General features: G+C 56.0%; 1 protein-coding gene and 1 long non-coding RNA gene across 2 annotated transcripts; both read left to right on the top strand.

Annotated features, from left to right (window-relative positions):
- The first annotated feature begins 1,604 nt into the window (after positions 1-1,604).
- Positions 1,605-2,915, top strand: LOC115834412. The gene is made up of 3 exons (XR_004029288.1): positions 1,605-1,635; positions 2,029-2,049; positions 2,854-2,915. It is a non-coding gene; the product is annotated as an uncharacterized LOC115834412 (long non-coding RNA).
- Positions 2,916-3,590: 675 nt separating this feature from the next.
- On the top strand, positions 3,591-18,319 carry LOC115834411 (peripheral-type benzodiazepine receptor-associated protein 1-like). The gene is given in 25 exon segments (XM_030809158.1): positions 3,591-3,667; positions 3,769-3,853; positions 5,570-5,685; positions 5,978-6,087; positions 9,972-10,166; positions 10,169-10,218; positions 10,221-10,328; positions 10,330-10,392; positions 10,395-10,746; positions 10,916-11,077; positions 11,405-11,781; positions 11,866-12,105; positions 12,456-12,656; positions 13,246-13,634; positions 13,636-13,829; positions 13,832-14,100; positions 14,698-14,797; positions 14,877-15,028; positions 15,669-15,837; positions 16,233-16,277; positions 16,695-16,733; positions 16,920-17,017; positions 17,101-17,172; positions 17,388-17,498; positions 18,157-18,319. Coding segments are annotated over 25 exon segments (3,804 nt in total). The 3' UTR covers positions 18,187-18,319.
- The last annotated feature ends 6,906 nt before the right edge of the window (positions 18,320-25,225 follow it).

The raw sequence follows: 25,225 nt of genomic DNA, 5'->3' as shown, positions 1-25,225 counted from the left end.
GGGTATTTTGCTGTGTGAGTAGTTAGAAGCTCCTGAAAGATCCTGATGGGGGAGTGACATGATCTGAGTCATACTTTTATACAGGATCACATGGGTGGTACTGTGGAGGGTGGACTGTGGAGCAGGCGTGGAGCAGGGCCTGGGCGGTGGCCTGGGAGGGAGATGGTGGGCTGTCTGGACAGAGAATGCAGCTGGAAGGGGAGACAAGTGCCCGGGTTTTGAGTTATGTTTAGATTGAGAGCAGTTTGACAAAGTTCCGGCCGGGCATGGTGGCTCATGCCTGTCATCCCAGCACTTTGGGAGGCCAAGGTGGGTGGACACTTGAAGTCAGGAGTTCGAGGCCAGCCTGGCCAATATGGTGAATCCCCATCTCTACCAAAAACACAAAATTAACCTGACATGGTGGCGGGCGCCTGTAGTCCCAGCTACTCAGGAGGCTGAGGCAGGAGAATCGTTTGAACCCAGGAGGCAGAGCTTGCAGTGAGCTGAGATCGTACCACTGCACTCCAGCCTGGGCAACAGAGTGAGACTCCATCTCAAAAAAAAAAGAATTGACAAAGATCCCCGTGAAATTCCAGTTGAATCCCTTCTCTGACAGCCATTTGCTGTATAAACCTTGGTGGAGGGTGGGGCTCTTCACGCTCCGTGAGGTGAAGGATGAAGGGGCAGCAGATCTGAGAGGTAGGACATCCCGAGTGCTGAGTTCCATTTGGGCCATGTCTGAGCTGCGTGTGAAACATTCAAGGGGAGCTGTCCACAGGCACTTGGATACGTGAGCCTGGGGTTATGGGTAAGTTGGTCTTGGAGATATTTGGAGCCACCAGTGTGCTTAGTTGCATGAGTAGATGGGAGCCCTAGGAAGAGAGCGGACAATATAAACTGGGCCCAGCACTGGGTCCAGGGGAACCCTAACATTCAAAATGGGGGGCAGGGAGCAGGCAAAAGAGGCTGAGAAGGAGCATCCAGAGAGGTAGGGGGGAAACCGGGAGGATGGTTGCTCAGGAAAGAGGGGAGCTGACTCAGCCACGCCTCTCCTGGACCCCTTTGCCTTCTGGTCTAAGGTATGGTTCAGGGTGGGTGTTCAGGAGGGAGAAACCCTTCGGCCTCCCCCTTCCCTATCCCTCTTCCCTCTCTCCTTGCCCTTTTCTTTCTCCCGGCTTCTTCCTCCCCTGCCTCTGTCCTTTCTTTTTTTTTTTTTTTTTTTTTTTTGAGACGGAGTCTCGCTCTGTCGCCCAGGCTGGAGTGCAGTGGCACAATCACGGCTCACTGCAAGCTCCGCCTTCCCGGGTTCACGCCATTCTCCTGCCTCAGCCTCTCCGATAGCTGGACTACAGGCGCCCGCCACCACGCCCGGCTAATTTTTTGTATTTTTTAGTAGAGACAGGGTTTCACTGTATTAGTCAGATGTCTCGATCTCCTGACCTCGTGATCCGCCCGCCTCGGCCTCCCAAAGTGCTGGGATTACAAGCGTGAGCCACCGGCCCGGCCTGCCTCTGTCCTTTCTACCCTTCCTCCCTCGTACCCCTCTCTACTCCACCCCATTCCTTCTCCTTCCCTCCAGTATTTTGGTTCCTCCCACCTGTAGGCCCAGGCAGAAGCCCAGAGGAACATGAAGGAACCGTGCAGCTGCTGGAGGTAGGGCGCCTGGAAGTGGCCCCCACTCACCATCTTGGGAGGAAGGCAGGGGACCTCCAGTTAGAACTGAAATGGACTATGGCGGTGGGGAGAGGAGTTGCAGGAGGGCCCTTAAATGCTCCAGGACCTGGGGAGTCCCCTCCACCACTGGCCTATTTCTCAGGGTGGGCACGGCTGGGCAGGGGGCTCCTAAGTCTGGGTGGCAGCGTCTCCCACTGCTGCCACCCCAGAGGCTGCCTTCACCCTGAGATATCCTTCCATTTAGGAACTGCTAGTCAGTCCAGGGAGCTGACTGGATGAATCCATTAGCCCCTTCTCACCTCCCCTCTCTGGGTTAGCAACCCACAGCGCTCAGGGTTCTAACCTGTTTCTCTGCTTCCTTTCCTGCAACAGTCTACCTTGAATTCCATGCAGGTAGCGCCTCATTCTCCCACTTCCCCACACCTCTCTAGGCTGGCTCAGTTGCATCTCCTCCCTCAGGGCCAGGCAGTCCCACTCTCTCATCCAGCAGAGGGGTGTCACTGGAGCAAGCATGAGAATCCATAGGGGGCGGGGTTCCCACAGGACATGTGCGGCTGTCCCCTTGTCCCAGGCCTGCCGCCTTGTCTGTCAGACACTGGGCCTCCCCTCTCTAGCCACCCTGATCATGAGGAAGTTCATCACCAGTCTAACTTAGGAGCCTCGCCATAGTGGCCGGAGAGAGCCCCTGCTATTGGGACTCTCCTCAGACCTGAGAAACTTCCCGGGCATTGGCCCATTCCCACCGCAAAGACATCCCTGGCTCCCCTGTGGAATTTCCTGCCCACCTCCTCAGGGAAGGGGTTTGAGATGCTGATTGTGGAGGGTGATGAGCGGTGGAGCTGAGAAAACTCCTGCGGTGATGGTGGTGATGATGGGTGGGAATGATCCCTGTTGGCCTAGAAAGCAGCCAGAGGCAGAAGTGCCATCGCCTAGGCCTGAGGTTGGTGAGTGTGTGGCAGGCCCCGGCTTGGCTCTGGAGGGGGCTGGGGTGAAGATATGCCAGGACACAGGCCAGGACTTCACCCTCAGCTCTGATGCATTAAGGACAGTGGGGTGGCCAAGGCAAGGCTGGTGCCTAGGCCTGGGCTGGGTGGATGGATGTGACCTGAAACCCAGTGTAGGGCTGTGTAGAGATGGCACGGGCTGGCACTGCATAGCTTTGAGGGGCCTGGTGGCTCACGGTGGGTCTTGGCCCAGGCCCGGGTTCGAGAGCTCGAGGAACAGTGCCGCAGCCAAACCTAGCAGTTCAGCCTCCTGGCCAGGAACTCCAGGCTTTCCACTGCACCCGGGCCCCTTGGATCTGCTCACATCTGCCCTGGACTGCGGGAGCCTTGGAGACTGCCCACCACCCCGCTGCTGCTGCTCCACTCCCCAGCCTTGCCGGGGGTCTGGCCCCCAAAGGTACGGTGGACCCCAGTGGCACTGGCCTGGAATCCCCAGGCCTGGGCTTTTGTATAGAGTAGGGAGTTCAGGATCAGAGAAGGCCAGCAACTCATCCAGAGTCACACAGCAGGTTAGAGCTGTGCCTGGCTAGAACCAGGTTCTGTTGGGGAAAATAAAGCCCAGGGAGTGACTGTCCCAGAGTCTGGCCCAGGCATCGTGGGCCACTGCTCCTCTCCTTCCAAAGGACCTGAATGGTCAGAGCTAGGGGTTGGGCACTAGGAGTCAGTAGCAGGCAGTGTGGCCTTGTGCAGAGTGGGGGCTCGGGGGTCAGTCGGATCTGGTGGTCCCAGCTCCACTCACTGGCAGTCACTATGATTTGAGAATGCTGCTTAACCTCTCTGGCCATAGTTTCGTAAGCTGTAAGACAGGAATAATTAAATGCATCTCATCAAGCTGTTTGACGATCATGTGAAATAGTATTGGTAAATCAGCTATACCTCTATTTAGTAAGTTTCTTCCTAAATATTTCCCTTTTTGTAAGGAAGCCCGCTATGGAGGGCCTGGTCCCCATATCCAAGAAGCGCCACCCTGTCTCCTGCTCCCTCCTCAGGCCACAGACCCAAGCCACGTGCCATCTTCTCTAGACCTTGACCTCCCACCAGCTCCCCTGGGTGCTGCACCCCAAAGTCTCCGAGCCTGCCCTGCCACCCTCACTGGGGTCCCTCGAAGGACAGCCAAGAAGGCAGAGTCTCTGTCCAACTCCTCCCACTCCGAGTCCATACACAACAGCCCCAAGTCATGCCCTACACCTGAGGTAAGTGCTGGGGTGGGGCCTAAAGTTCTGCCTTTGGCTTGGGGAAGGGTGCAGGGCAGGTGGCCCTGACCTCTTCTGGGGTCCCCAGGAGTTGGGTGGCAACTTCTGGGGGCCCAAGTTGGGAGGTGGGAGGCCTGTGGATTCCTCCTGTGGGCGAGGGCTCCGGTGGAGCCGCTCCTGCCCTCCACTGCCTGCCTGCAAGCCCCACCTGGGGCCACCCCAGCCCACCCCTGGGAGGTCCAGGGAGGCTCTGGAGTGCTGGGCTGGATGAGGAGACACTTGGCCACCAGGATCTGCATAATGAGACTGTTCCTAAGAGCGTCTGTAGTGAAAGCAGGTGGTTGTATGAGAAAGCACATGTTCCAGGATTCAAATCCCAGCTTTGCCTTAGGCAAGTCATTGAGCCTTTCTGGGCTTCTGTTTCCTTATCTGAATCTTGGAGCTAATAAAACCTGCCTTCTAAGGTTGTCCTGAGAGTTAAGTGCATAAGGAACATGCCTGTCTCAGTGTGGGCACACAGGATGTGTGCTCAACAGGGGGCAGCTGTTATTGTTACTAAGTTGCTGGGCATCACTCATAGCTCTGGTCGTCAACTCATCCTTCTTTCTACCCACAAACCGCAAAAGGTGGAAGGGGCAGGTCAGGAGCAGCTCTGAGAGCCAAACGTTCAGAAAGTGGTAGAACGAAGCCCTGGGCCTCTGTTGCCCCTCGTGGGATAGAAGGGTGGTGCCAGCTTTGGATGTGGTTGTGGAGAGGTTGCCCACTTGGTCCCCTTCTCCCAGGCATTGGCAAAGAGAAGACAGCCTGTTCCCCCAGGCTACCCCAGACCTCAAGGAGGGTCAGAGAATCGGGGTGCCCTGAGGTTGCGGTGCCCTGGGCTGTGGGCCAGGCAAGCAGACAGGAAGTTCTGAGTTCCAGAGCTGAACAGCAGACACCCTGTCACTCAGCTGGAAGCAGGGACCTCTCAAGCTCCTTCTGCCTCCCTTCTGCCTCCTTGCTTCCAGCGATTTACAGTTGGGGTGCTTTGCTGAGGTGTTTCTTTTTTCTTTCTTATTTTTTTTTTAAGACAGAGTCTCGCTCTATGCCCCAGGCTGCAGTGCAGTGGTGCAATCTCGGCTCACTGCAACCTCTGCCTCCTGGGCTCAAGCGATCCTCCCACCTCTGCCTCCCAAGTAGCTGGGACCACAGGCCTGCACCACCATGCCCAGCTAATTTTTGTATTTTAGTAGAGATGGGGTTTTGTTATGCTTCTCAGGCTGGCCTCAAACTCCTGGCTCAAGCAATCCGCCCTCCTCAGCCTCTCAAAAGTGCTGGAATTATAGGCCGAGCCACTGCACCTGGCAACTTTGCTGAGTTTTTATTTTAAGGAACCAAACCAAACCTCTGTTGACACCCACTCCCCACACCAGCATGGCCTGTGCCCCTCTGAGAGGAGGGAAGTGGCTTTATTTCCTGGCGGGTGCAGTAGAGGCTCAGGGAGGGGTCTGGGTTATCCCCACTGCCCCTGCCCAGGGCAGCTGGGCTCTGCCAGGACCTGCTGTCTCAGGTACTGATTTAGAGGGCATCACGGGGTCCTTGCCACTGGTCTTGTGCAGCATGTATGTGCTCACTTTCCCTTCTTAAAGCAATAGGTCCTCTGGCTCAGCCTGGAAACCTGCCTGCTTGGCGTTTGGCCCCAGCCCTGAAGAGAAACCAGCCCTTTCTGTTTGCCCCCAGGTGGACACAGCCAGTGAGGTAGAGGAACTGGAGGCAGACAGTGTCTCCCTGCTCCCAGCCGCGCCAGAGGGCAGCCGGGGAGGAGCCAGGATCCAGGTCCTCCTCGCACGTTACAGGTGGGTCCCTCACCCTCACTGCCCCGGAGCCCAGCCCCAGCATTTGGGGTGTAGGAGGGGGCCGGGTGGAGCTAGAGACCTCTGGAAGTGGTGGGGGCAGTACAGGACACAGTGGACCTATTCTAATAACCTAGTTAGGCCAAGGTGGGCGCAGTGAGGGCTCGGCTTTGCTGGTGGTGGACAACCACAACCAAGTCTCCGTAAAGGCTCAGTGCAGTGGGGGAGAGAAGACGGGACATGGAAGTGCAGTGTAGGTCACTCTCCTCCCCCTCATCTGTGCCTCGCCTAACAGCTACAACCCCTTTGAGGGTCCCAGTGAGAATCCAGAAGCAGAGCTTCCGCTGACAGCTGGCGAGTACCTCTACATCTATGGCAACATGGATGAGGATGGCTTTTTTGAAGGTAGGAAGCTAGTGGGGAGTCATTCTGTCCATTCCCCTGCCTTTGAGACCATGTTCCCAAAGACGGATATCATCCATCCATCCATCCATCCATCCATCCATCCCCTCTGCCCAGCATGCTCAGCCCACCTTAACTTTTTGGTCTCAGCTAAAAGGCATACAGAGACCTAGCGGCCATTGGGGAAAGAGAAAGAAGGGAGTCTGGCTCCAAGCAGGACAGGACAGCATAGTCCAGATGGTGGAGAGAGTGTCACAGGAGATTTTGGCTAGATTCATTTTTGTGTGGATAGTCAGGGCATGGCAGTGTTTCACACTAGTGACACCCGAGGTCAGGTATGCAGCATTTGATGCCGGACTCCAGTCAGGTGTGAGAAGGAGGAATCAGGGTAAAGATCCCAGGGGAAGGTGTTCGCAAGCGATTAGCAGCTGTCAGGGCCCAGGCAGGGTGTCTGCTTCAGGGAGGTTCTGCAGCTCCTGTGGGGAGTCAGAGGGCTGATCAGGCAACTAAAGGCAGATGCCTCATTGAGACTGGGCATCATGGGCCTGCGGAAGACATGGCCCTGGGAGACTCTGTCAGGGTGGCCCTGGCCTGGGTACCACCTGGCTGAGTCCATCAGCAGCAGAGAGGATGGCACTGTGTGGAGAATTGGATGGGCATGGACAGGGCAGGGCGAGAGCCGCAACTGTGTGTAGAGATTAGGAACGGGCTTAGCTCCGAATCTGTAACCCTGGAAGCTTGGGAGCCTGCTCAGCTTCTTTTCCCTGGGTCCTCTGCCTGTTACTCGAGGAGCTGCTGGGACCCATGGTACCTGGCTTTGCGGCCTAACCAGTTAAACTCCCTACAGGGGTAGATTACAAAGATCAGAATTAATAAAAAGCTTTCAGGAAAAGAGTACTTTATAAATGAAGAAAAAAAAGACCACCCAAATCAAAAACCAAAACCCAAACACTTTTTTTTTGGAGGGGGCAGCAAAGGCATAAGTATTAACTAACCACAAATGACTCGAATTTGAACTCTGCGATCTGGGATAAATTGGGATAGACGTAAAGGCACATAGACCACGGGGGCAGATGCCGTATTCCCTGTCCAACCGTAGCTAAAGGACTGCTTCCTCTATGTCTGGGCCACCTAGGCTGTTCTCAGCTGCGTGGGCTTCTGGAGCATGTGCCTGACTCCGGCCCAGGCTCCAGCTTCAGCCCTGCAGGCTGGAGATCCTCTTAGTGTGAAGACTCCTGCCTTTGTCTCCCACTCCACAGTGCTGGTGCTTATGATCGTTTCCTAGGGCTGCAGGAACAATTACCATGGAGTGGCTTGAAACAATAGACATTTGTTCTCTCACTGGCCTCTTCTGGAGGCCAGAAGTCTGAAATCAAGGTATTGGCAGAACTGCATCTCCTTGGGGGCTCTAGGGAGGTTCTGTTCCTTGTCTCTTTCAGCTTATGGTGGCTCCAGTTGTTCCTTGGCTTATGGCCACCTCACTCCAGTCTCTATCTGTGGTCACCATCGCTGCCTCCTCTTAGTGTTTCTCCTCTGCATGTCTCTTATAAAAACACCACTTTGGGAGGCCGAGGCTGGCGGATCACGAGGTCAGAAGATCGAGACCACGGTGAAACCCCGTCTCTACTAAAATACAAAAAAATTAGCCGGGCGTGGTGGCGGGCGCCTGTAGTCCCAGCTACTCGGAGAGGCTGCGGCAGGAGAATGGCGTGAACCCGGGAGGCGGAGCTTGCAGTGAGCCGAGATTGCGCTACTGCACTCCAGCCTGGGCGACAGAGCGAGACTGCGTCTCAAAAAAAAAAATAAAATAAAATAAAAAATAAAAATAAAAACACTTGTCATTAGATTTAGGACCCACCTGGGTAATCTAGGATGATCTCATCTCAAGATCCTTAACTTAATTACATCTGCAAAGACGCTTTTTCCAAATAAGGTCACGTTCAGGAGTTCCGGGGATTAGACCATGGACATGTTTTTGGGCGGCCACCATTCAACCCTCTACAGTGCTTATTTTATCAGCGAATTTATTGGCAGTCCCTCTTGTTTCTTCAAGTTCCTTACTTTTTTTTCTCCTAGCATAGGCAGACAAAGATAGGGTGGAGGTGAGGGGCACAGATGACTGTTGGGGGAAACTCCAGGCCCCACTGCATCTCAGACCTGCCTACACTCACCCCTCTCTCCTAAGCCCTGGCTCGTGCTCCCTCTTCCTCTAAATAAAGCACACCAGCTACCAGCTGTCTGTTTCCTGAGAACTTCTTTTTTTCTTTAAATTGACCATGACATTACATGCTGGGTGCTCAGCTTCCTTGACATCCCTCAAACAACAACAGCAAATGTTTTAAAATACTCTCTTGTCAAGTCTTCAGGAGAACTGACGCAGGTAAGAAAACATAACCATTGGTGGCTGCCTGGATTGACTGCTGTCAGTCATGCTTCTAGACACAGGCCTGCTGGGGCTCCTGATCCTTCTAGAACTTACAAGTGACGATTTCGCTAGCACTTACTTCATTTGTCTCTAGAGATTCCTCCTTTACCCTGCTGAGTTGGTTGTCTCTCTCTCCCTCTGTGGATGTCTGCTGTTCACAAAGGGAAGTTGAGGGGCACCCGGCCCCTATTCCTCAGGCCCAGGTAAAACCCAATCAGCAGAATTTTTTTTTTTTTTTTTTTTTTGATACAGCATCTTGCTCTATCACCCAGGCTGGAGTGCAGTGGCGCGATTACGGCTTGTAGCTTCTGCCTCCCGGGCTCAAGCAATCCTTCTTCCACCTCAGGCTCCGAGTAGCTGCAACTACAGGCGTGCCACCACTCCCAGGTAATTTTTGCATTTTTTGTAGAGATGGGGTTTTGCCGCGTTGCCCAGATTGGTCACAAACTCCTGGGCTCAAGCGATCTGCCTGCCTCATCCTCCTGAAGTGCTGGGATTACAGGCATAAGCCACCATGTCTGGCCCGTTTTCTCATCCTGACCTGCTTATTTTTTAAAACTTTAATATGAAATTATGAAATTATTATTGCAATTTTTAACACAAAAGTTTCCAAATGTACAGAATACATCTGAATACTTATATACCCAGCACCTAGATTCAACAATTGTTAAAACTTTGGCGTATTTGCTTTATCTATATGTAGGTTAAACATGATTTTAAAAGCATTATGATATTTTACCTTGAAATACTCCACATGCTTCCTTAGAACATGAGATTCTCCTCCATCCTCGCAGCCCGATTGTCACCTGGTGGCTTATTAGAATCACAGAATCTCAGCCCCATTCAGACCCAACCGAGTTAGAATCTGCATCTTAACAAATCTCAGGTGATTCATATGCAAGTTAAAATCGAAGAAGCACCGTCCTATAGAACCAAAATACTATTATCAGACCTATGTCTAATCCAGATCTTTACTGCTCTTGTCTTTTATTTTTATTTATTTTATTTATTTATTTTTATTTATTTATTTTTTTGAGACGGAGTCTTGCTCTGTCGCCCAGGCTGGAGTGCAGTGGTGCAATCTCGGCTCACTGCAAGCTCCGCCTCCCGGGTTCACACCATTCTCCCGCCTCAGCCTCCCGAGGAGCTGGGACTACAGGCGCCCGCCACTGCGCCCGGCTAATTTTTTGTATTTTTAGTAGAGACGGGGTTTCACCGTGGTCTCGATCTCCTGACCTCGTGATCCGCCTGCCTCGGCCTCCCAAAGTGCTGGGATTACAGGCGTGAGCCACCGTGCCTGGCTGCTCTTGTCTTTTAAAAGAATTGACAGTTAAATGTTGATTTGAATCAAATGCTGAAGATCACCCACTAGCAGTTGCTAAAATGCACTTATTATATCGTTTTTTCTTTATCTCCTCTCTGTCTTCCCCTGCCCTGCCCACTCCTGTCCTCCTCCTGCCAGGAGAGCTCATGGATGGCCGAAGGGGCCTGGTCCCTTCCAATTTTGTAGAGCGTTTGTCGGATGATGACCTCCTGACCTCCCTCCCTCCAGAGCTGGCCGATCTGCCCCACAGCTCAGGCCCTGAACTCAGTTTCCTGAGTGTAGGTGGGGGTGGCAGCAGTAGCGGGGGCCAAAGCAGCGGAGGACGGAGCCAGCCTCTCCTGCCGTGCCTTACCCCCGCCATCTGGTGGTCCTCAAGCAGCTGGCCCACACAGCATGATGCTGGCCTGGGAGCTGCCTCCTGAGCGAGTGGAGCTACACGGCTTCCATATCTGTGTGAATGGGGAGCTGCGACAGGCCCTGGGGCCTGGGGCCTGAGGCGCCACCCAAGGCTGTGCTGGAGAACCTGGACCTGCGGGCCGGGCCCCTTCACATTTCTGCTCACAGGCCCTGAGCAGCCGGGGCAGCTCTGACCCACTGCGCCGTTGCTTGGTGGTGGGTGCCCGGGCCGGAGTGGTGCCCAGCCAGCTGCGGGTCCAGCGGTTGACAGCCACATCTGCTAAGATCACCTGGGTGCCCGGCAATAGCAACTTGGCCCATGCCATCGACCTCAATGGGGAAGAGTGCCCACCTGCCAGCCCCAGTACCTGCTGGGCCACCTTCTGCCACTTACTGCCTGGCACACCCTATCAGGCCCAAGTGGAGTCTCAGCTCCCACCCCAAGGGCCCTGGGAACCAGGCTGGGAGAGGCTGGAGCAGCGGGCTGCCACCCTGCAGTTCACCACCCTCCCAGCAGGTATGTTGGCTTGGGCCCTGTTGTCCAGAACGCCCAGGAGGCCAGGCCGTGGGTGACGGAAGAAGGGGACCCTGATCTTATTTGCGTTATCAGGGAAATAGCAAATTGGGCAGGTATCTCTGATGGGGAGCGTCCTGCATCACTGGGTCTTGTGCCTCCCTGCCCCCAGGCCCACCTGATGCCCCTCTGGATGTGCAGATCGAGCCTGGGCCCTCCCCTGGGATCTTGATCATCAGTTGGCTCCCAGTCACCATCGATGCTGCTGGCACATCCAATGGTGTCCGGGTCACAGGCTGTGCCATCTACGCTGATGGGCAGAAGGTATGGCCCTGCCCACTGTACCCTGGGAGTGGGGGTGGGTCCCTTCTTGCTATGCTCAGAGGCCTAGGCTCTCTGGCCTGGCACAGAGATGCCCAGCCCCTGGCATTTGGGCACCATGAGGCAGATGGGTTAAGAGCATGGGCTTTGGCAGCACATGACGGATTTTAGAACTGTTCCATCACTGAAGCCATGTGGCCAGGAGGATGAAATGAGATAGGCCATGCAGAGGGCGTAGCACAGTACCTGGCATAATGCTAGCTGCCACTGCTGTCAGTGCCTCCTCACGCTTGGCTGTCTCAGCTTCTGCTTCCTATCCTGTGCCCCCTCCACCCTGCAGATATGGAGGTGGCCTCGCCCACGGCAGGCAGTGTACTGGTGGAGCTGTCCCAGCTGCAGCTGCTGCAGGTGTGTCGTGAGGTGGTCGTGCGCACCATGTCACCCCACGGGGAGTCGGCGGACTCCATCCCGGCTCCTATCACTCCTGCCCTGGCTCCGGCCAGCCTGCCAGCCAGAGTCTCCTGCCCCTCACCGCAACCAAGCCCAGAGGCCAGAGCGCCCCTTGCTTCAGCCTCCCCAGGGCCTGGAGGCCCCAGCTCTCCTCTCCAGCACCCTGCTCCCCTCGGAACTCAAGAGCCTCCAGGAGCACCCCCTGCAAGCCCTTCCAGAGAGATGCCAAAAGGGTCCCACGAGGACCCTCCAGCACCTTGCTCCCAGGTACCCTGTCCGGGGAGAGGGGAGCAGGTGCAGGCTGGCAGAGGGACCTGGGCTTGGGTCCTTCCTCAGTGCTCTCTGTTCCAGGAGGAGGCTGGGGCAGCAGTGCTGGGCACCTCAGAGGAGAGGACAGCCCGCACATCCACCCTGGGTAAGAAGGACCCTGGCCCCGCAGCTCCCTCACTGGCCAAGCAGGAGGCCGAGTGGACTGCAGGAGAGGCCTGCCCGGCCTCCAGCTCCACCCAGAGAGCACCGGCCCAGCGGGCGCCGAATACCGAGACGTGCCAAAGAGGAGACCCAGGGTCTGGGCTGAGGCCCAGGGCTGAGGTAGGGGTTTGGGGACACACTGTGTCACTTCAGAGAATTGGGGCCGGTCTCCCTACTTTCTGCCAGCCCAAATCCAGTTGCCCTCTCTGCCTGTCCTCTGCTCTGGTCCTGCTGTCACACCTTTGGCTGTGCTATGTGTCTGTTTTTCTTCTAGGATTTCTCTGTCCCATGTGGCTTCCATCTCCCTTCTCCCACCCTGCCCCTGACCCATGGCGTACCTCCCCCATTTAGGACATGGCTCTTTCTCCCTCTGCCAAAGGACCCTTGTTATTGTGGCTGCTGACCCTGCTTGGAATCCCCTGTGCCCCCTCACTGTCCTTATCTCTCCTGCCTTGCCTCACTTCTTGCAGAAGGAGGACACAGCAGAGCTCGGGGTTCATCTGGTGAACTCCCTTGTGGACCACGGCCGCAACTCAGACCTGTCAGACATCCAGGAGGAAGAGGAAGAAGAGGAGGAGGAGGAGGAGGAGGAGGAAGAGGAGCTGGGTTCCAGGACTTGCTCCTTCCAGAAGCAGGTTGCTGGCAACAGCATCAGGGAGAATGGGGCCAAGGTAACGGGGTAGCGATGGGCTGCTGGGCCCCAGGCCTCAGACTCTGGGACCTCCCCACTGTGTGTCAGCAGCTGCTCTGACTGCCACTGAGTGCCAGCAACATTCTAGGTATGTGGCCTGGGCCCTCTCCTAAGCAGAAGATAGGAAGTGGCCCAGGATTGGCCTTTGCCCTCCTGGAAAGAAAGGGGAAGAGGAGGAGCTCATTTCTGTACCTTCTCTCCCTCCAGCCCACCAGATACAGCGCCCTGGCCAGGGGAGGCTGGTGCCACCTAAGATCCTTGTGCTGGTAGCTTCTGGGGAGGGGATGGGGAGGCCTGCTCCTCAATGCTCCTGTCCCACAGGGGCTGGTGATGGTTCCTAGAGTGTGTTCCCTAATTCTTCCTTTGGCTCTCACTGGATATGTGTGCGACTTTGGGCCAGCCACTGTCCCTCTGGTTCTTTCCTCTCGGAGGAAGCTGTGGGAGGGCTGTGGGGTTGTCCGTAACCCCTGCCGTCGTTTGAGGGCAAAGATCACAGCTCTCTCTCCTCTCCTCTTCCCCACGCATCTCTCTTCCCTGCTGTGTTCTACTCCCACCTCCCAACCCACGAGTCCCAGCCCAACCCCTTTTGTGAGACTGACAGTGATGAGGAGATCTTGGAGCAGATCCTGGAGCTGCCCCTCCAGCAGTTCTGCAGCAAGAAGCTCTTTAGTATCCCGGAGGAGGAGGAGGAGGGGGAAGAGGAGGATGAGGAGGGGGAAGAGGAGGATGAGGAGGAGGAGAAGCCAGGGGCAGGCTGTTCTTCCCGAGACCCTGACCCGCCTGAACCTGCATCGCTGGGGCTGGGCTGTGACAGTGGTCAGCCCCAAAGACCTGGCCAGTGGCCCTTGTCTCCTGAGTCCTCCAGGGCTGGAGATTGCCTGGAAGACATGCCTGGATTAGTTGGTGGAAGCAGCCGGAGGAGAGGAGGGGGCTCCCCTGAGAAGCCCCCCAGCCACAGGGCCTCCAGATCCCCGTGAACACTGCAGCCGACTTCTCAGCAACAATGGGCCCCAGGTCTCTGGACGACCGGGCCCCGCACGGGAGAGGGGTGGCCTCCCCGTAATTGAGGGCCCCAGGACTGGACTAGAGGCTAGCGGGAGAGGGCGGCTGGGCCCTTCCTGGAGGTGCTCCCGCGGCCGGGCGCTGGAGCCTGGCTGGCCAGCTGCCTTTCCCCCAAGTGCTTGTAAATCAGCACTGAATATGATTTGGAGCAGGAGGCGGGCAGCGGGGGCATCAGCATCACCAGCTCCTGCTACTCTGGAGATGGGGAGGCCTGGGGCACAGCCACTGTAGGAAGGCCCAGGGGGCCTCTGAAGGCCAATTCAGGCCCCAAACCCTATGCACGCCTCCCAGCCTGGGAGAAAGGGGAGCCAGAGCGGAGAGGCCGCAGTGCGATGGGCAGAGCCAAGGAGCCACTCTCCCGGGTCCGTGCTCACTCCCTGCCCTGGGCAGCCCCTGCCTGCTGCCACTTGGTGGCCCTGCTTGCTGCCCACCAGCAGCTCCCATTCCACTCTGCCCACCTCCATCAGCAGAGGTGGGGCCGGGCCTCCGGGCTCCCTCACCTGCCTCCTCCCACCCACATTCCACTGCTTTGCTGCTTCTGCTGATCAGAAATGGGATGCACAATATTCTATCACTAGTCACCTGTTGCGGCCTTTGGGCAGGGTCGCCCTTTCCTCTGCATAGCTAGTTATGGCTTCAGGACGCTGACTGTGATGCCATGTCCAGGGTTACCTGCCCTGATGCTGACGGGAGGCCCTCCTCTCAGGCTCCTCAGCCAACTCCAGTGCCCTCTACTCCACTCATCTACTCGGGGGCTGGGGCTGGGGCCTCACCTCCTGCCCTCCCTCCCACTGTGGGGGTGTCTGAGGTCTCCAGCAGGCTGGGCCGAGGCTCCAGGAGAAGAACGCTGTGCTCCTGCGCTGCTGTGCTGCTTACGCTGACGGGGCAGAGCTGGGGGAGCACGAGCCCACCAGAGGGATGGTGTGTTACTTTTGCCGTCTGTTGCCCTCTTTTTGCAGGCAACAGAGACCGGAGAGGCCAGAGGGCAGGACAGCTCTGGGCGGAGGGGCCCCCAGAAGAGAGGTGTCCGAGTCCTCAGGCCAAGCACTGCAGAGCTAGGTGAGCACCCCATGGGGCTTGAGCTAGAGCCCCTCGGCCAGAGCTCGCTGCGTCACCGCCCTCTCCACTGTCTCCACAGTTCCTGCGAGGAGCCCCTCAGAAACACTGGCTTACCAGCACCTACCCGTCCGGATCTCTGTGGCTCTGTTTGACTGTGACCCCGTGTCAATGTCGCCCAATCCTGATGCTGGAGAAGAAGAGCTTCCCTTCCGAGAGGGTCAGATCCTGAAGGTGACTGATTCGCCATCAGGGCTCAGAGCTCCAAACACCAGCTAGGTCTTCCCTCCTCCCTCCTTTCCTCCGCTGGAGGTAGCACAGAATCATGGTGGAGAACATGGCTTCCAGAGCAGATGACGTGGGTTTGGACCTGACTCTGCTGCTTCTAGCTGTGTAACCTTGAGTAGATTACCTAGGCCCCCCGGGCCTCAGTTTTCGTATTGGTAAAATGGGGATAATATTAGTGTCTACCTCACAGGGTGGTTTGTGGATTAAATGATCCAATGTACATAAAGTACTTAACTGCCTGACACATAGGCAGCACAATCTAACTATCTGCTGCTGACATTACTATTTTTATTATTCCTCCAAGTATTGATTAAAGGCATTTTGCTATTGCTCTGAGATTAAGAAGATCCAGTCTGGGGTGGTTGAAGGGCATGGCCATGTAGACAGTGAATGGGGATAATACAGAAAGGGCTGTCTTCTGCTATCCCTCTAATCCTGTTCTTTGCTGTGTTCCCCCTTTTCCCATTCCATGGCATACAAAAGGGAGAACATTCTTCTGCATTTCCAAGTGGGGTGTTGCGGGGTTCGGGGCCTAGGGGCATAGGGAGCGAGCAGAACTGGCTGAGACCACTGGTTTTGTCTCCAGGTGTTTGGGGACAAGGATGCCGATGGCTTCTACCAGGGCGAAGGTGGGGGCCGGACAGGCTACATTCCCTGCAACATGGTGGCTGAGGTGGCTGTGGACAGCCCTGCTGGGAGACAGCAGCTGCTCCAGCGGGGTTATTTGTCCCCAGATATTCTCCTTGAGGGCTCAGGTATGACATGCTGCTGTCCCTCACCCACCTCCCACCAGCCCCCTTCCAATTCCACCTGACCGTGAGCAGTTGCTGTGTCTGGGGTGCTCCCACTTCCCCAGACTCTAGCAGAGCCTTGGAGCCTGCCTTGAACCCTGTGGCGCAGTGGTCAGACTGTACATGGGCTGGCCGCGTGGAGTGGGCGTCTGTTGCAGAAGGGACTACAGCCATGCAGCCAGGAATTTTGGGTCCTGAAGGTTGGGTGGGGCTCTTGTCAGGGATGGGAGATGAATGCCCTTACAAAACAAGCTCAGTAACCCAGCACGGCCCTGAAGGAAACTCCAGAGTCCCAATCCTGTCTCTCTCACCTCCCCTACCTCACTTTCTCTCTGCTTTCCTGGATCTGTACTCCACAGCCCGCACAACTGGGCCTCCTCCCAAGCCCCGCCGCTCCAAGAAAGGTGGGTAAGACCCCATTCTCTCTCAGGTGCTGGGAGGATGTGTGTGCTGGTGGGTGGCACTGCTTGGCTGTCTGGGGAGGCACCTCTGGGGTTTTGAGCAGGTAAAGGGAATCGGCAGACCACCCACATCCCCTGCCTCCCCCCCATGGGGGACTTTGTTCTGGTGGGATGAGGGATGGTTTGTGGAGCTCTCTGTTCCCACAGGCACCTGACTATAAAATCCATGAATCTCAGAGTGTGCCATTTACCCTTTCTGGGTGTTAGTTCACTGCCACATAAAAGGGTTGGGGAGATGCGCCCTCAGCAGCCTTCCTTGCCTGCCTCCTCATGTGTGGGCGAGTGTCTGGCCTGCGCTGCAGCACCTGCAGCCTGGGTGGGCAGGGTGGGAGGCGGCTCGCAGGCACATTCTTTCCACAGGTGAGTTGGAAGGCCCTGCTCAGCCCTGTCCAGGTGAAGGAACATCCCTGGGCCAGGGAGGCTGGGGAAGGAGATAGGGTGGGTGGCCCCTCTGGCCTCGCCCCATTGGCTACAACTAGTGGGGAGGTGGTGACGGGGTCGGCAGGGGTCCGGGGCAGAAGACAGGATGGGGTGGAGGGCTCTCCAGAGAGTCCAGAGTCTTCTCCTCCTCCCCCTGCAGGGCCCTCAAGCTGGTCCCCCCTGCTGACCTGAAAGCTCCCTGCTCCATGGTGGCTGCATTTGACTATGACCCCCAGGAGAGTTCCCCCAATATGGACGTGGAGGTGAGGACCTTCAGATAGAGCCCAGCAAAGGGGGCGGTGGCAGAGCCTTCCTGGGCCTGATGCCCTCCTCTTGTTTTCCACAGGCAGAGCTGCCCTTCTGGGCAGGGGACGTCATTACTGTGTTTGGGGGCATGGACGATGACGGTTTCTACTATGTGAGAACATTGTTGGGGAGGGTGTACCATATCCCAGCCCCCCAGACTTCGCGCAGGGGGATAGGCAAGGAACCCTCAGGAAGTCTGGAGGAATGGAACGGGTCACCTCCCTGGACAGTGGTTTTGGCCCCAGCTGTTCCCCAGGGGCATCAGGGTCGAGGGGCAGGGCTAGAGCCTCTTTCCTGATCTCAGTCTCACCGGCCTCTCTTCTCCAGGGGGAATTAAATGGACAAAGGGGCCTGGTTCCATCCAACTTCCTGGAGGGCCCTGGGCCTGAGGCAGGTGGCCTGGACAGGGAACCCAGGACACCCCAGGCTGAGAGTCAGGTCAGTGAGGAGCTGGGCTCCCAGCTTGGCAGGGCGGTCTACCCTACTGGTGGGGTGGTAGGGCCAGGGCAGTGTTTCGGCAGGGGTGCAGCTGGGGTGGTCATGCAGGTAGGCACTGTGTCCAGCACGGAGCCACTAAGTGACCACCAGAGGGGAGCCCCAACAGGCAGCTGCCCCCCAGTATGTGCCCCTCTCTGCAGAGGGATGATAGCTGTGACCCTGACCCTCAGGCCATCTCACAGGCTGCCAACACCTGGGGGCTGACGCAGGTGAGGGGACCCTGTGGAAAAGGACCCCTCTGCCTCACATCTGTAGCCAATCAAAGTCCCTGTTTCAGGACACTCCCACCCTGGGGGTTCTCCCTACCTTCCAGGTGCCTTTGGAAGCCAGTTGCCCAGCGAGGCCCAGCTTCCTGGGTTCTCATTCCTAGAGCTTGCCTCTCCTTGGGGTGAGTGGAATACAACTAAGCCTCCACCCTCAGAGGGCAGGGAGAGAGGGTGAAGAGGCCAAGCCCCAGCCAGAAAACTCAGGGCTTCCATGTGTAAACGCAAAGGCCTTGGAGAGTAGGCCCACCCCTGTGCAGGGCCACCTGGCGGCTGGGCAGAGAAGATGTGGGTCTGTCGGTAACCCGTCTCCTCTCTTTGTTCCCTGTCCTCAGAGAATGAGGAGGAGAAGACTCCAGTGCTAGACGGAGATAGATATATGTAGAGACAACAACATGTAAGTGGGGGACTGCCCCCCTGTGTGACCATCCACCCCCACTTGACCATAATCAGACAGTGCTCCTTTGTCTCAAATACTGGAGCTGACCCAGCTTTCCCACTGTCGTCCAGGGAATGACGAAGGAGAGCTTGCCATGAGCCAGATTTGCGTAGAGTCGTCCCTCCCCTCCCTGCTCCCCTTGCCTTGCCTTTACCCAGGGCGGTGCCAGCTGTCATGGGATTACATGTCATCTTAGTATGTGATGTCCCATATTAGCTGATGCCTCCTATTCTATAACACATGTGGTTTATGGAACATGACGTGGCATCCACATTAGGACTCATCAGCGGTATTATGATACTGTGTGGCTATGGTATTATAATACCGTAATTATTACTGGTGCCAGGGTGACACTGTAATGCCACCAGTAATAATGGGCTTCCCACCCTTGTCCTCTGCATTGTGACCTGTTAGGGTGATCAGATGCATGATTTACCTCCAACTCTCAGTTTTCTGTACTTGGGGGATAAAAGGGGAGGTTTGGCCAGGTGTGGTGGCTCATGCCTTAATAATAGCTACTTGGGAGGCTGAGGTGGGAGTCACTTGAGCCCAGGAGGTCAAGGCTGCAGTGAGCAGTGATCACGCCACTGCACTCCAGCCTGGGTGACAGAGCAAGACTCTGTCTCAAAAATAAAAAAATAAAAGGGAAGTTTGAGTAGTTCAAATCCACAAATGACCCCAAACCATTATTCTCTGGGGCTCAGAAACATCCTCCTTTTGTTTCCCTAACAACCTCTCCCTCCTGGATGTTGTGGAAGGAGCCCTAAGAGGCAGTGGGAAGGGCCTGGGGCTCGCCAGCCGGCTGTTGGCTCTGGCTGGTTGGGGGTAGATGCTTTGGCCTCTGCGGGCAGCCCTGCCACATCGGTGCAGGCCTGGGGCGGGGTGGGGCCTCGGTTGTGCACCCACTTCCCTTGCCTCTGGTCTGGGCTCTATAGTTGGTTCTGGCTGGGAGCCTGCCAGGCTCTGGGCAGCAAGTGGGAGTTTGAGGAAGGGAAGACATGCAGGCTGGCAAGAGCTGACAGAGCTGTGCCAGGTACCAGAGGTGAAGGTGGGAACATAGGTGTGGGGGGCTTTCTGGTGGCTTCTCTGTTCTCCCAGCTCCCTGGCCTTAGATCACTAAGGAGCGCCGTCTGGGTGGGATTAAGGCAAAGGGAGTGGAGTTCGGAGGAGATTCAGTGAGGGAAAAGACGCTAGAGCCTCCAGAGCCTGTGGTGGGGCTGAGTGATGCCCCCAGCTGTGAGTCCCTCTGGGTCCTTGGCCTCCCCGCAGTCCTCTTAGGGGCCCTTAAGGGAGAGTCCCAATCTTCCTTCCCATGGAGTGGGTACTGGCTCCACACCCTGAAGGCCTAGGGGGGCCACATCTGCTGGGTTTGGGGAGATGCTCTTTCTGTCTATGAGGGGCTGTAGAAGCTACCTCCATTGGCAGTGACAGCTGCTTCTAAGCAGTCCTTGTCCTTGCGCTCCATGTTTTGGGAGGGAGGTGACATGTGAGAAGTTGGGGGCACCCATCCTGAGGGGCAGGTTCCAAGAACTCTTGGGCCCTGTCAGCCCTGCACCCTGGAGGAAGAAGGGAAGGGGCCTGCCCAGGGTCACAGGTGAGCAATCCGGAACAGAGACTGCATCCCCTGGGACTCCCAGCTCAGTGCTCCCTCGGCAACACCCTCCCCATTCACCGCCTGTGCTGTGGTGTCTGACAGTGGTGGGAGGTGAGGCCCTGGTTCTCACCCATGGTTCTGTGACATGGGAGGCTGCAGGCCCCTCAGGCTGTGGAAAAAAGGGGTCAGGGGTTCGGGAGGGAATCAGGCCCTGACCTTGCTCCTTCTGTCTCACATTTCAGGACTGGGGCTGCACCACACAAGGGCCCCGGGGCCCCCAGGTGGGCCTTGTGCGCCCAGCCCTGGCAGCGCCCCCAGGATTGAACGTGGGGAGCCCCAGGACAGAAGCGAGAAGGTGTGGGGTTTCTTCTCCAAGGGGAAGCAGCTCCTCAGGAGGCTGGGCTCTGGAAAGAAGGAGTGAAGCTGTGGCCCATCCCGCAGGCAGAAGAGGCCCTGAGAGGCCCCCAGATCACTGTCTCTGCTGAGCAGGGAAGGCTCAGACTGGGCCCAGAGCCCCTGTTCTTCTGCGTGAACACTGTGGCATTCAGAGGGAATCAAAGAGCCTTGGTGAAGGTCAGAGCTAAATGGCTCCTTAAGGATGAACTCTCTAGAGAAGCACCTTCCTCCTACAGGAGGGGAAACTGAGCCCACAGTGAGTATGTAACTTGACCAAGGTCACTGAGCCAGGACTGGACCCAGGACCCTCGCGTCCTGGTCCACCCACCTCGTCTACTAGTGTCCCACAGTGCTGCGCTAGTCCCTTCTGCCACCCTTCCCAGTCCCAGGACGGGCCCTGGGGGAGAAAGGAGCCTGTGCCCCCTGATGGCTCTGGCCGTCCTGATCATGTCTTCCCTCCCCTGAAGGAAAGGGTGCACTGGATTTTCTTGGAGCCCCATCTCCCCAGCGGGCAGGTGGGCGGAGCCTGTATATATGCACCTACTCAGTGCCTCAGTTCAGCTTCCTCCACCTCGCTTCCACTGCACAGGCCCGGGAAGGAGAAAGGCCAAGCCAAAGTGGGCCCCACCCTGCCCTCATCGTGCTCCATCCTTCCCTGCCCGGGCCTGCAGGCCCCTGTATGGCCCTGCCCCCAAAGACCCTGGGGCCAGCAGGGCCGAAAGCGGAGTTGAGCTTGCCTTATTTTGCTCATTGGATTCAAGTTCTTTTGCATAGTTTTCTTCTAACCCCTGTTGGGAGTCCAGGGGCTGGAGAAAAGGACAGATTTATGCAGCTATTTTCATACATTCCCCATTCAGAGTGGGGTAGGGGTTCTCCACCGTTACCCGATCCACTCCATCCGCCACCCTCTGAGGGGTGAGTGTCTTTTTGCATGTTTCCTTTGCTGTGGTGGGAGATAGTTTGACTGAACCCCCACCCCAGCCTTGGTCTCCAGGGGTGTGGAATGGTGGGGGAATTTGTTTAAAAAGATATTTTATTATAATAAAGTCTATTTGCACAAAATCTATGCTGGACTCTATGTGGGCAAAGGGCTCCTTGGAGGGGGCGGCAGCTGGGCTTTGGACTCTGGACTTCAGACCCCAGAAGTTACATCCTAGGGTAACGGGCAAAAGCCAATCAACACCACGAGCTTTTTGAATCCTTTTCCTAAGAAGAAGGTTTGGTAGCTTCCTGAGCCCGTGGTCACAGGGCCAGGTATTTGCTACTGGGGCTGGGGTTGTGGAGGAAGATGGGACAGACAGGGGAAAACACACAGAGGGAAAGCACCAGTTTCAAGATGGTGGACTGAACACACACTGCAGTCTTTCTCCTCTATATCAAATGCACAGAAATAATAGACATGAGAGAAATAGAACAAATAAACACGATACATAGTTCCATTTGAAAGCAAGAAAGGGGACTCAGCCTAGAACAACAGGATTCTGGAAAAGACAAGAACAGATGGCAGATCATACTGAGAAACTTGAGAGTAGGGTGTATGTGGGAGAGCTCTGCACGCTGCCTCTGGACTAGAGGCAGTGCAAACAGGGCAGAAGAGACCCTAGGGGCTACCGATGGTGTGGTTAGTTGGGGTTTTTCTTTGATTGATTGTTGCACATTCTCCTTCTGCCATGGGCCAAGGGCAAAGGTGAAGATGTCTGCCTTTAGATGACAGACTTAGAGAACAGTAGGGGTTGCAGCTGGGATCAGAGACCAGGTGGTACTTTACGTGGCTGGCCACACCTGGCAGAAACAAGATGTATCACCTCCCAGGTGAGAAGCCACCAAACTGCAGCATACTGTGACCCTTCCCTCTCAACCGCAACCCTCAGAATCGTGGCAGCAGTTCCCACCCAGTCGTCCAGCAGAGACTCCCAACCACAATGGCAAGAACACAGTAAAGACTCAAAAAATATTTGAGGAAAGCCAGCTTCACTAAGAGAGACAACAAATGGAAATGGAAAAAATATACACAAGTCAATAAAGCATTAGGAGAAAACTTTAAAAAGTCTACAGTTATTGTTGGAGAAATACAGGAAGGAATTACATATGGGAAACAAGAACAAGTAGTTATGAAAAAGATCCTAATAGAGATCTCGCAAAAAATACATATATTCTTGTTAAAAAAGACTCAATATATGGGTGAAGAGCATATAATTCATAGTTGGATACAATTAGTAAGCTTGAAATCTGAGGTAAGGAATTCCCTCAGAGTGCTGTACAAAGGGATAAAAGAGATGAGCAAAATGAAAGAAAAGTTATACATGGAGGATGGGGTCAAATGTTTCAGTATCTATTCATAAGAATACCCCGGGGTTGGGAAGATGTGGGGAGAAATAGAGACCATGAGTGATAGAACAAATAATGGCTATAAATTTTCTAGGACTGAAGAAAGACACAGATACTTACATTCAAAGCACTTACTGCATGTGAAGCTGATAAATAAATTACAGGTACAGAAAAAGAGAAGCAACCCAATTCAGTGTTTGAGACTTCAATAATCTTGTCACCCAAAACTAGGACAGGACAAGAAAACATTATGACAGATCTATCTTGTTTATGAACACAGAATATCCTAAATATAGATTTAGGAAATTAAATATACATCATGGCTGTAGTAGTTTTTAATTTTTTTTTTTTTTTGAGACAGGGTCTTGCCCTGTCACCTAGGCTGGAGTACAGTGGCATGATCACAGCTCACTGCAGCCTTGACTTCCTGGGCACAAATGATCTTCTCACCTCAGCCTCCTGAGGAGCTGGGAGTATAGGCACATGCCACCATGCCCAGCTAATTTAAAAACAATTATTAAGAGACGGAGTCTTGCTGTGTTACCCAGGCTGGTCTTGAACTCCTGGCCTCAAGTGATTCTCTTGCCTTGGCCTTCTAAACTGTTGGGATTACAGACATGAGCCACTGTGACTGCTCAGGGACCTGGTCTTTTGTTCCCCACAGTCTCCCCGACGCCCTAGCGCAGTGCCGGGCACACATAAATGCTTGTGGAATGAGTGAGTGGCAACGCTGGTGTCCAGCAGCCTGCCAGCTTCCCTCACTGCCGCCCCACCTGCTGCAGCCTCCGGACCTCCTCCTGCTTTCTCCCGTAGGCTGAGCCGAGCCTGTTCATGCTCCACCTCCAGCTGCTGCCGCCGCTGGGCCACCTCCCGAAGGTGCTGACACACAAGATCCGAGTCAAGGCCAGAGCCCCCACTTGGCCATTTCTAGAGAAGATCTGAGATGAGGAAGCCTCAAAACACCATTTGCTCCAGATTCCCTCTATTACAAAGGAAACTGAGCCTGGAGCAGCTCCAGGCCCAGGCCTTAGTGCCCTCACTAAGCAGATTCTGCTGTCCCACTTGCTCCCCATGCCAGGGCCCAGCACCCTCTCCCACCTGCACCATCCCCTTCACCTTCAGCACTTGCTCCAGCTCTCCAGCTTGCTCTGCAGGCCCTGGCTTCTTGCGAAGGGCTGAGTCCCTCTCCCGTGTCACCCCCAGGAGCTGGCCCCCTCAGCCTCCGCATTCTCCCACTCCACCTGGCGAGGGGGCAGTGCAGGGATTGGGGTGGGTGAGCCTTGACCCACCAGCGCCCTCACAGTGGGAACAGTCCCCTACCCCTGCTCAGGGGTGGAGGAGAAAGCCCCTTGGGCTGGGTACCGGGGCCCTGGTGGGAAGCACAGCTCTCACAACAGCACCTGGGCGGAAGTTGGGTACCTGCTCCTTCTCTGGGGCTCTCCACTGAGCCGGGAGTTCTCCTCCACCAGTTCTGCGCTTCTCTCAGCTGCAGTTCCTGAAGCGGCAGAGGAGCTCTCAGGAGGCAGCCCAGCACCCACATTCCCCCTCTCCCCACAACAGAGGACCCTGCCCTCCTCCCAGGCAAAGGCCTTCCTCCCCTGCAGGAACCTGCACCAGCCAGGAAAGGAAAGGGCAGGAGGGAAAATGTGTTCTTGAGGGCAGCCGGGGTGGGAGCAGAGCTGAGAGGGAGCCCACCACCCAGCTGGCCGGGGCGAAGGGAGGAGCTGGCCTCTGGGCTGCCCTCAAGAGCTCACCAGCTCCTCACATCGCCTCTGCTTTTTCCGGGCCTCCTGCTCCAGGCTCTGGCATTTCTTTCGCTTCTTGCTGAGCTCCGATTCCTGTGGGGTCAGAACCAAGGGCTCCTCATGAGGGAAGGTACCTCTGCCCACAGCAGGCTGCCTCCAGCCCTTGACCTAGGACTTACCAGCTGCTGCACCCTCTGCTCTTTCTCTGGCTCCCCTAGAATCACGGGTAGGTTGTCCGCATCCTCCTGGGGCGTGGCCTGGAAATGCCCAGGGGCAAGGGGCTGGCACCTGAGAACAGGGCCCCAGGGCAGCCTGCCCAGAGCAGGTTCCCACCCCATCATTCAGCCAGCAAGAGCTCCCTGCCTAGCAAGAGCAAAGAAGGGTACTGTCTGCCCACCCCCTCCCATTGTCTCCCGTTGATGTGTAAGTACAAAGGCTGCACCCCTGTGTCCTGGAGCCATAAGCGCTTTGAGATCCTGGGACCCACGTGTGCCCTGGGAGACGGGTCCTTTACCCAGGCCAAAGCTTTCCCTTTTTAGCTTCCAGCAGCAGCCCTGCTCTGCACTCAATAACTGTCCTGGGTGTCCTTCAGCGACTGGCAGAGAACTAGGAGGCTGCTTGGGCCCCCGGGGATGTGGTGCTCCCCAAGATAGGGGTTCCCTATCATCCAAATCTGGGCTTGGCCTAGAGCAGCGCAAGTCCAGCCAGAACCTTCTCCTGGCTTCCCCCAAGCCCACCCTACCACACCTTCCGTTTATCCGTGCAAACTTAGGGGGAGGACAGGTCTTGATGGGAGGTGCATCTCCCTTCCAGGGCCAGCCAGGGAGACAAAATCTGAGCAAGAAGCCTCCCCCCACCTGGAGGTCTTGGTCACTATCAGATCACTACCTGGTCTCTCCTCC

Source organism: Nomascus leucogenys, unplaced genomic scaffold (assembly GCF_006542625.1).
Source record: "Nomascus leucogenys isolate Asia unplaced genomic scaffold, Asia_NLE_v1 001761F_25213_qpd_obj, whole genome shotgun sequence".
Lineage (NCBI taxonomy): Eukaryota > Metazoa > Chordata > Mammalia > Primates > Hylobatidae > Nomascus > Nomascus leucogenys.
Note: the sequence above shows the minus strand (reverse complement) of the source record. Positions and strands in the feature narration are given on the sequence as shown.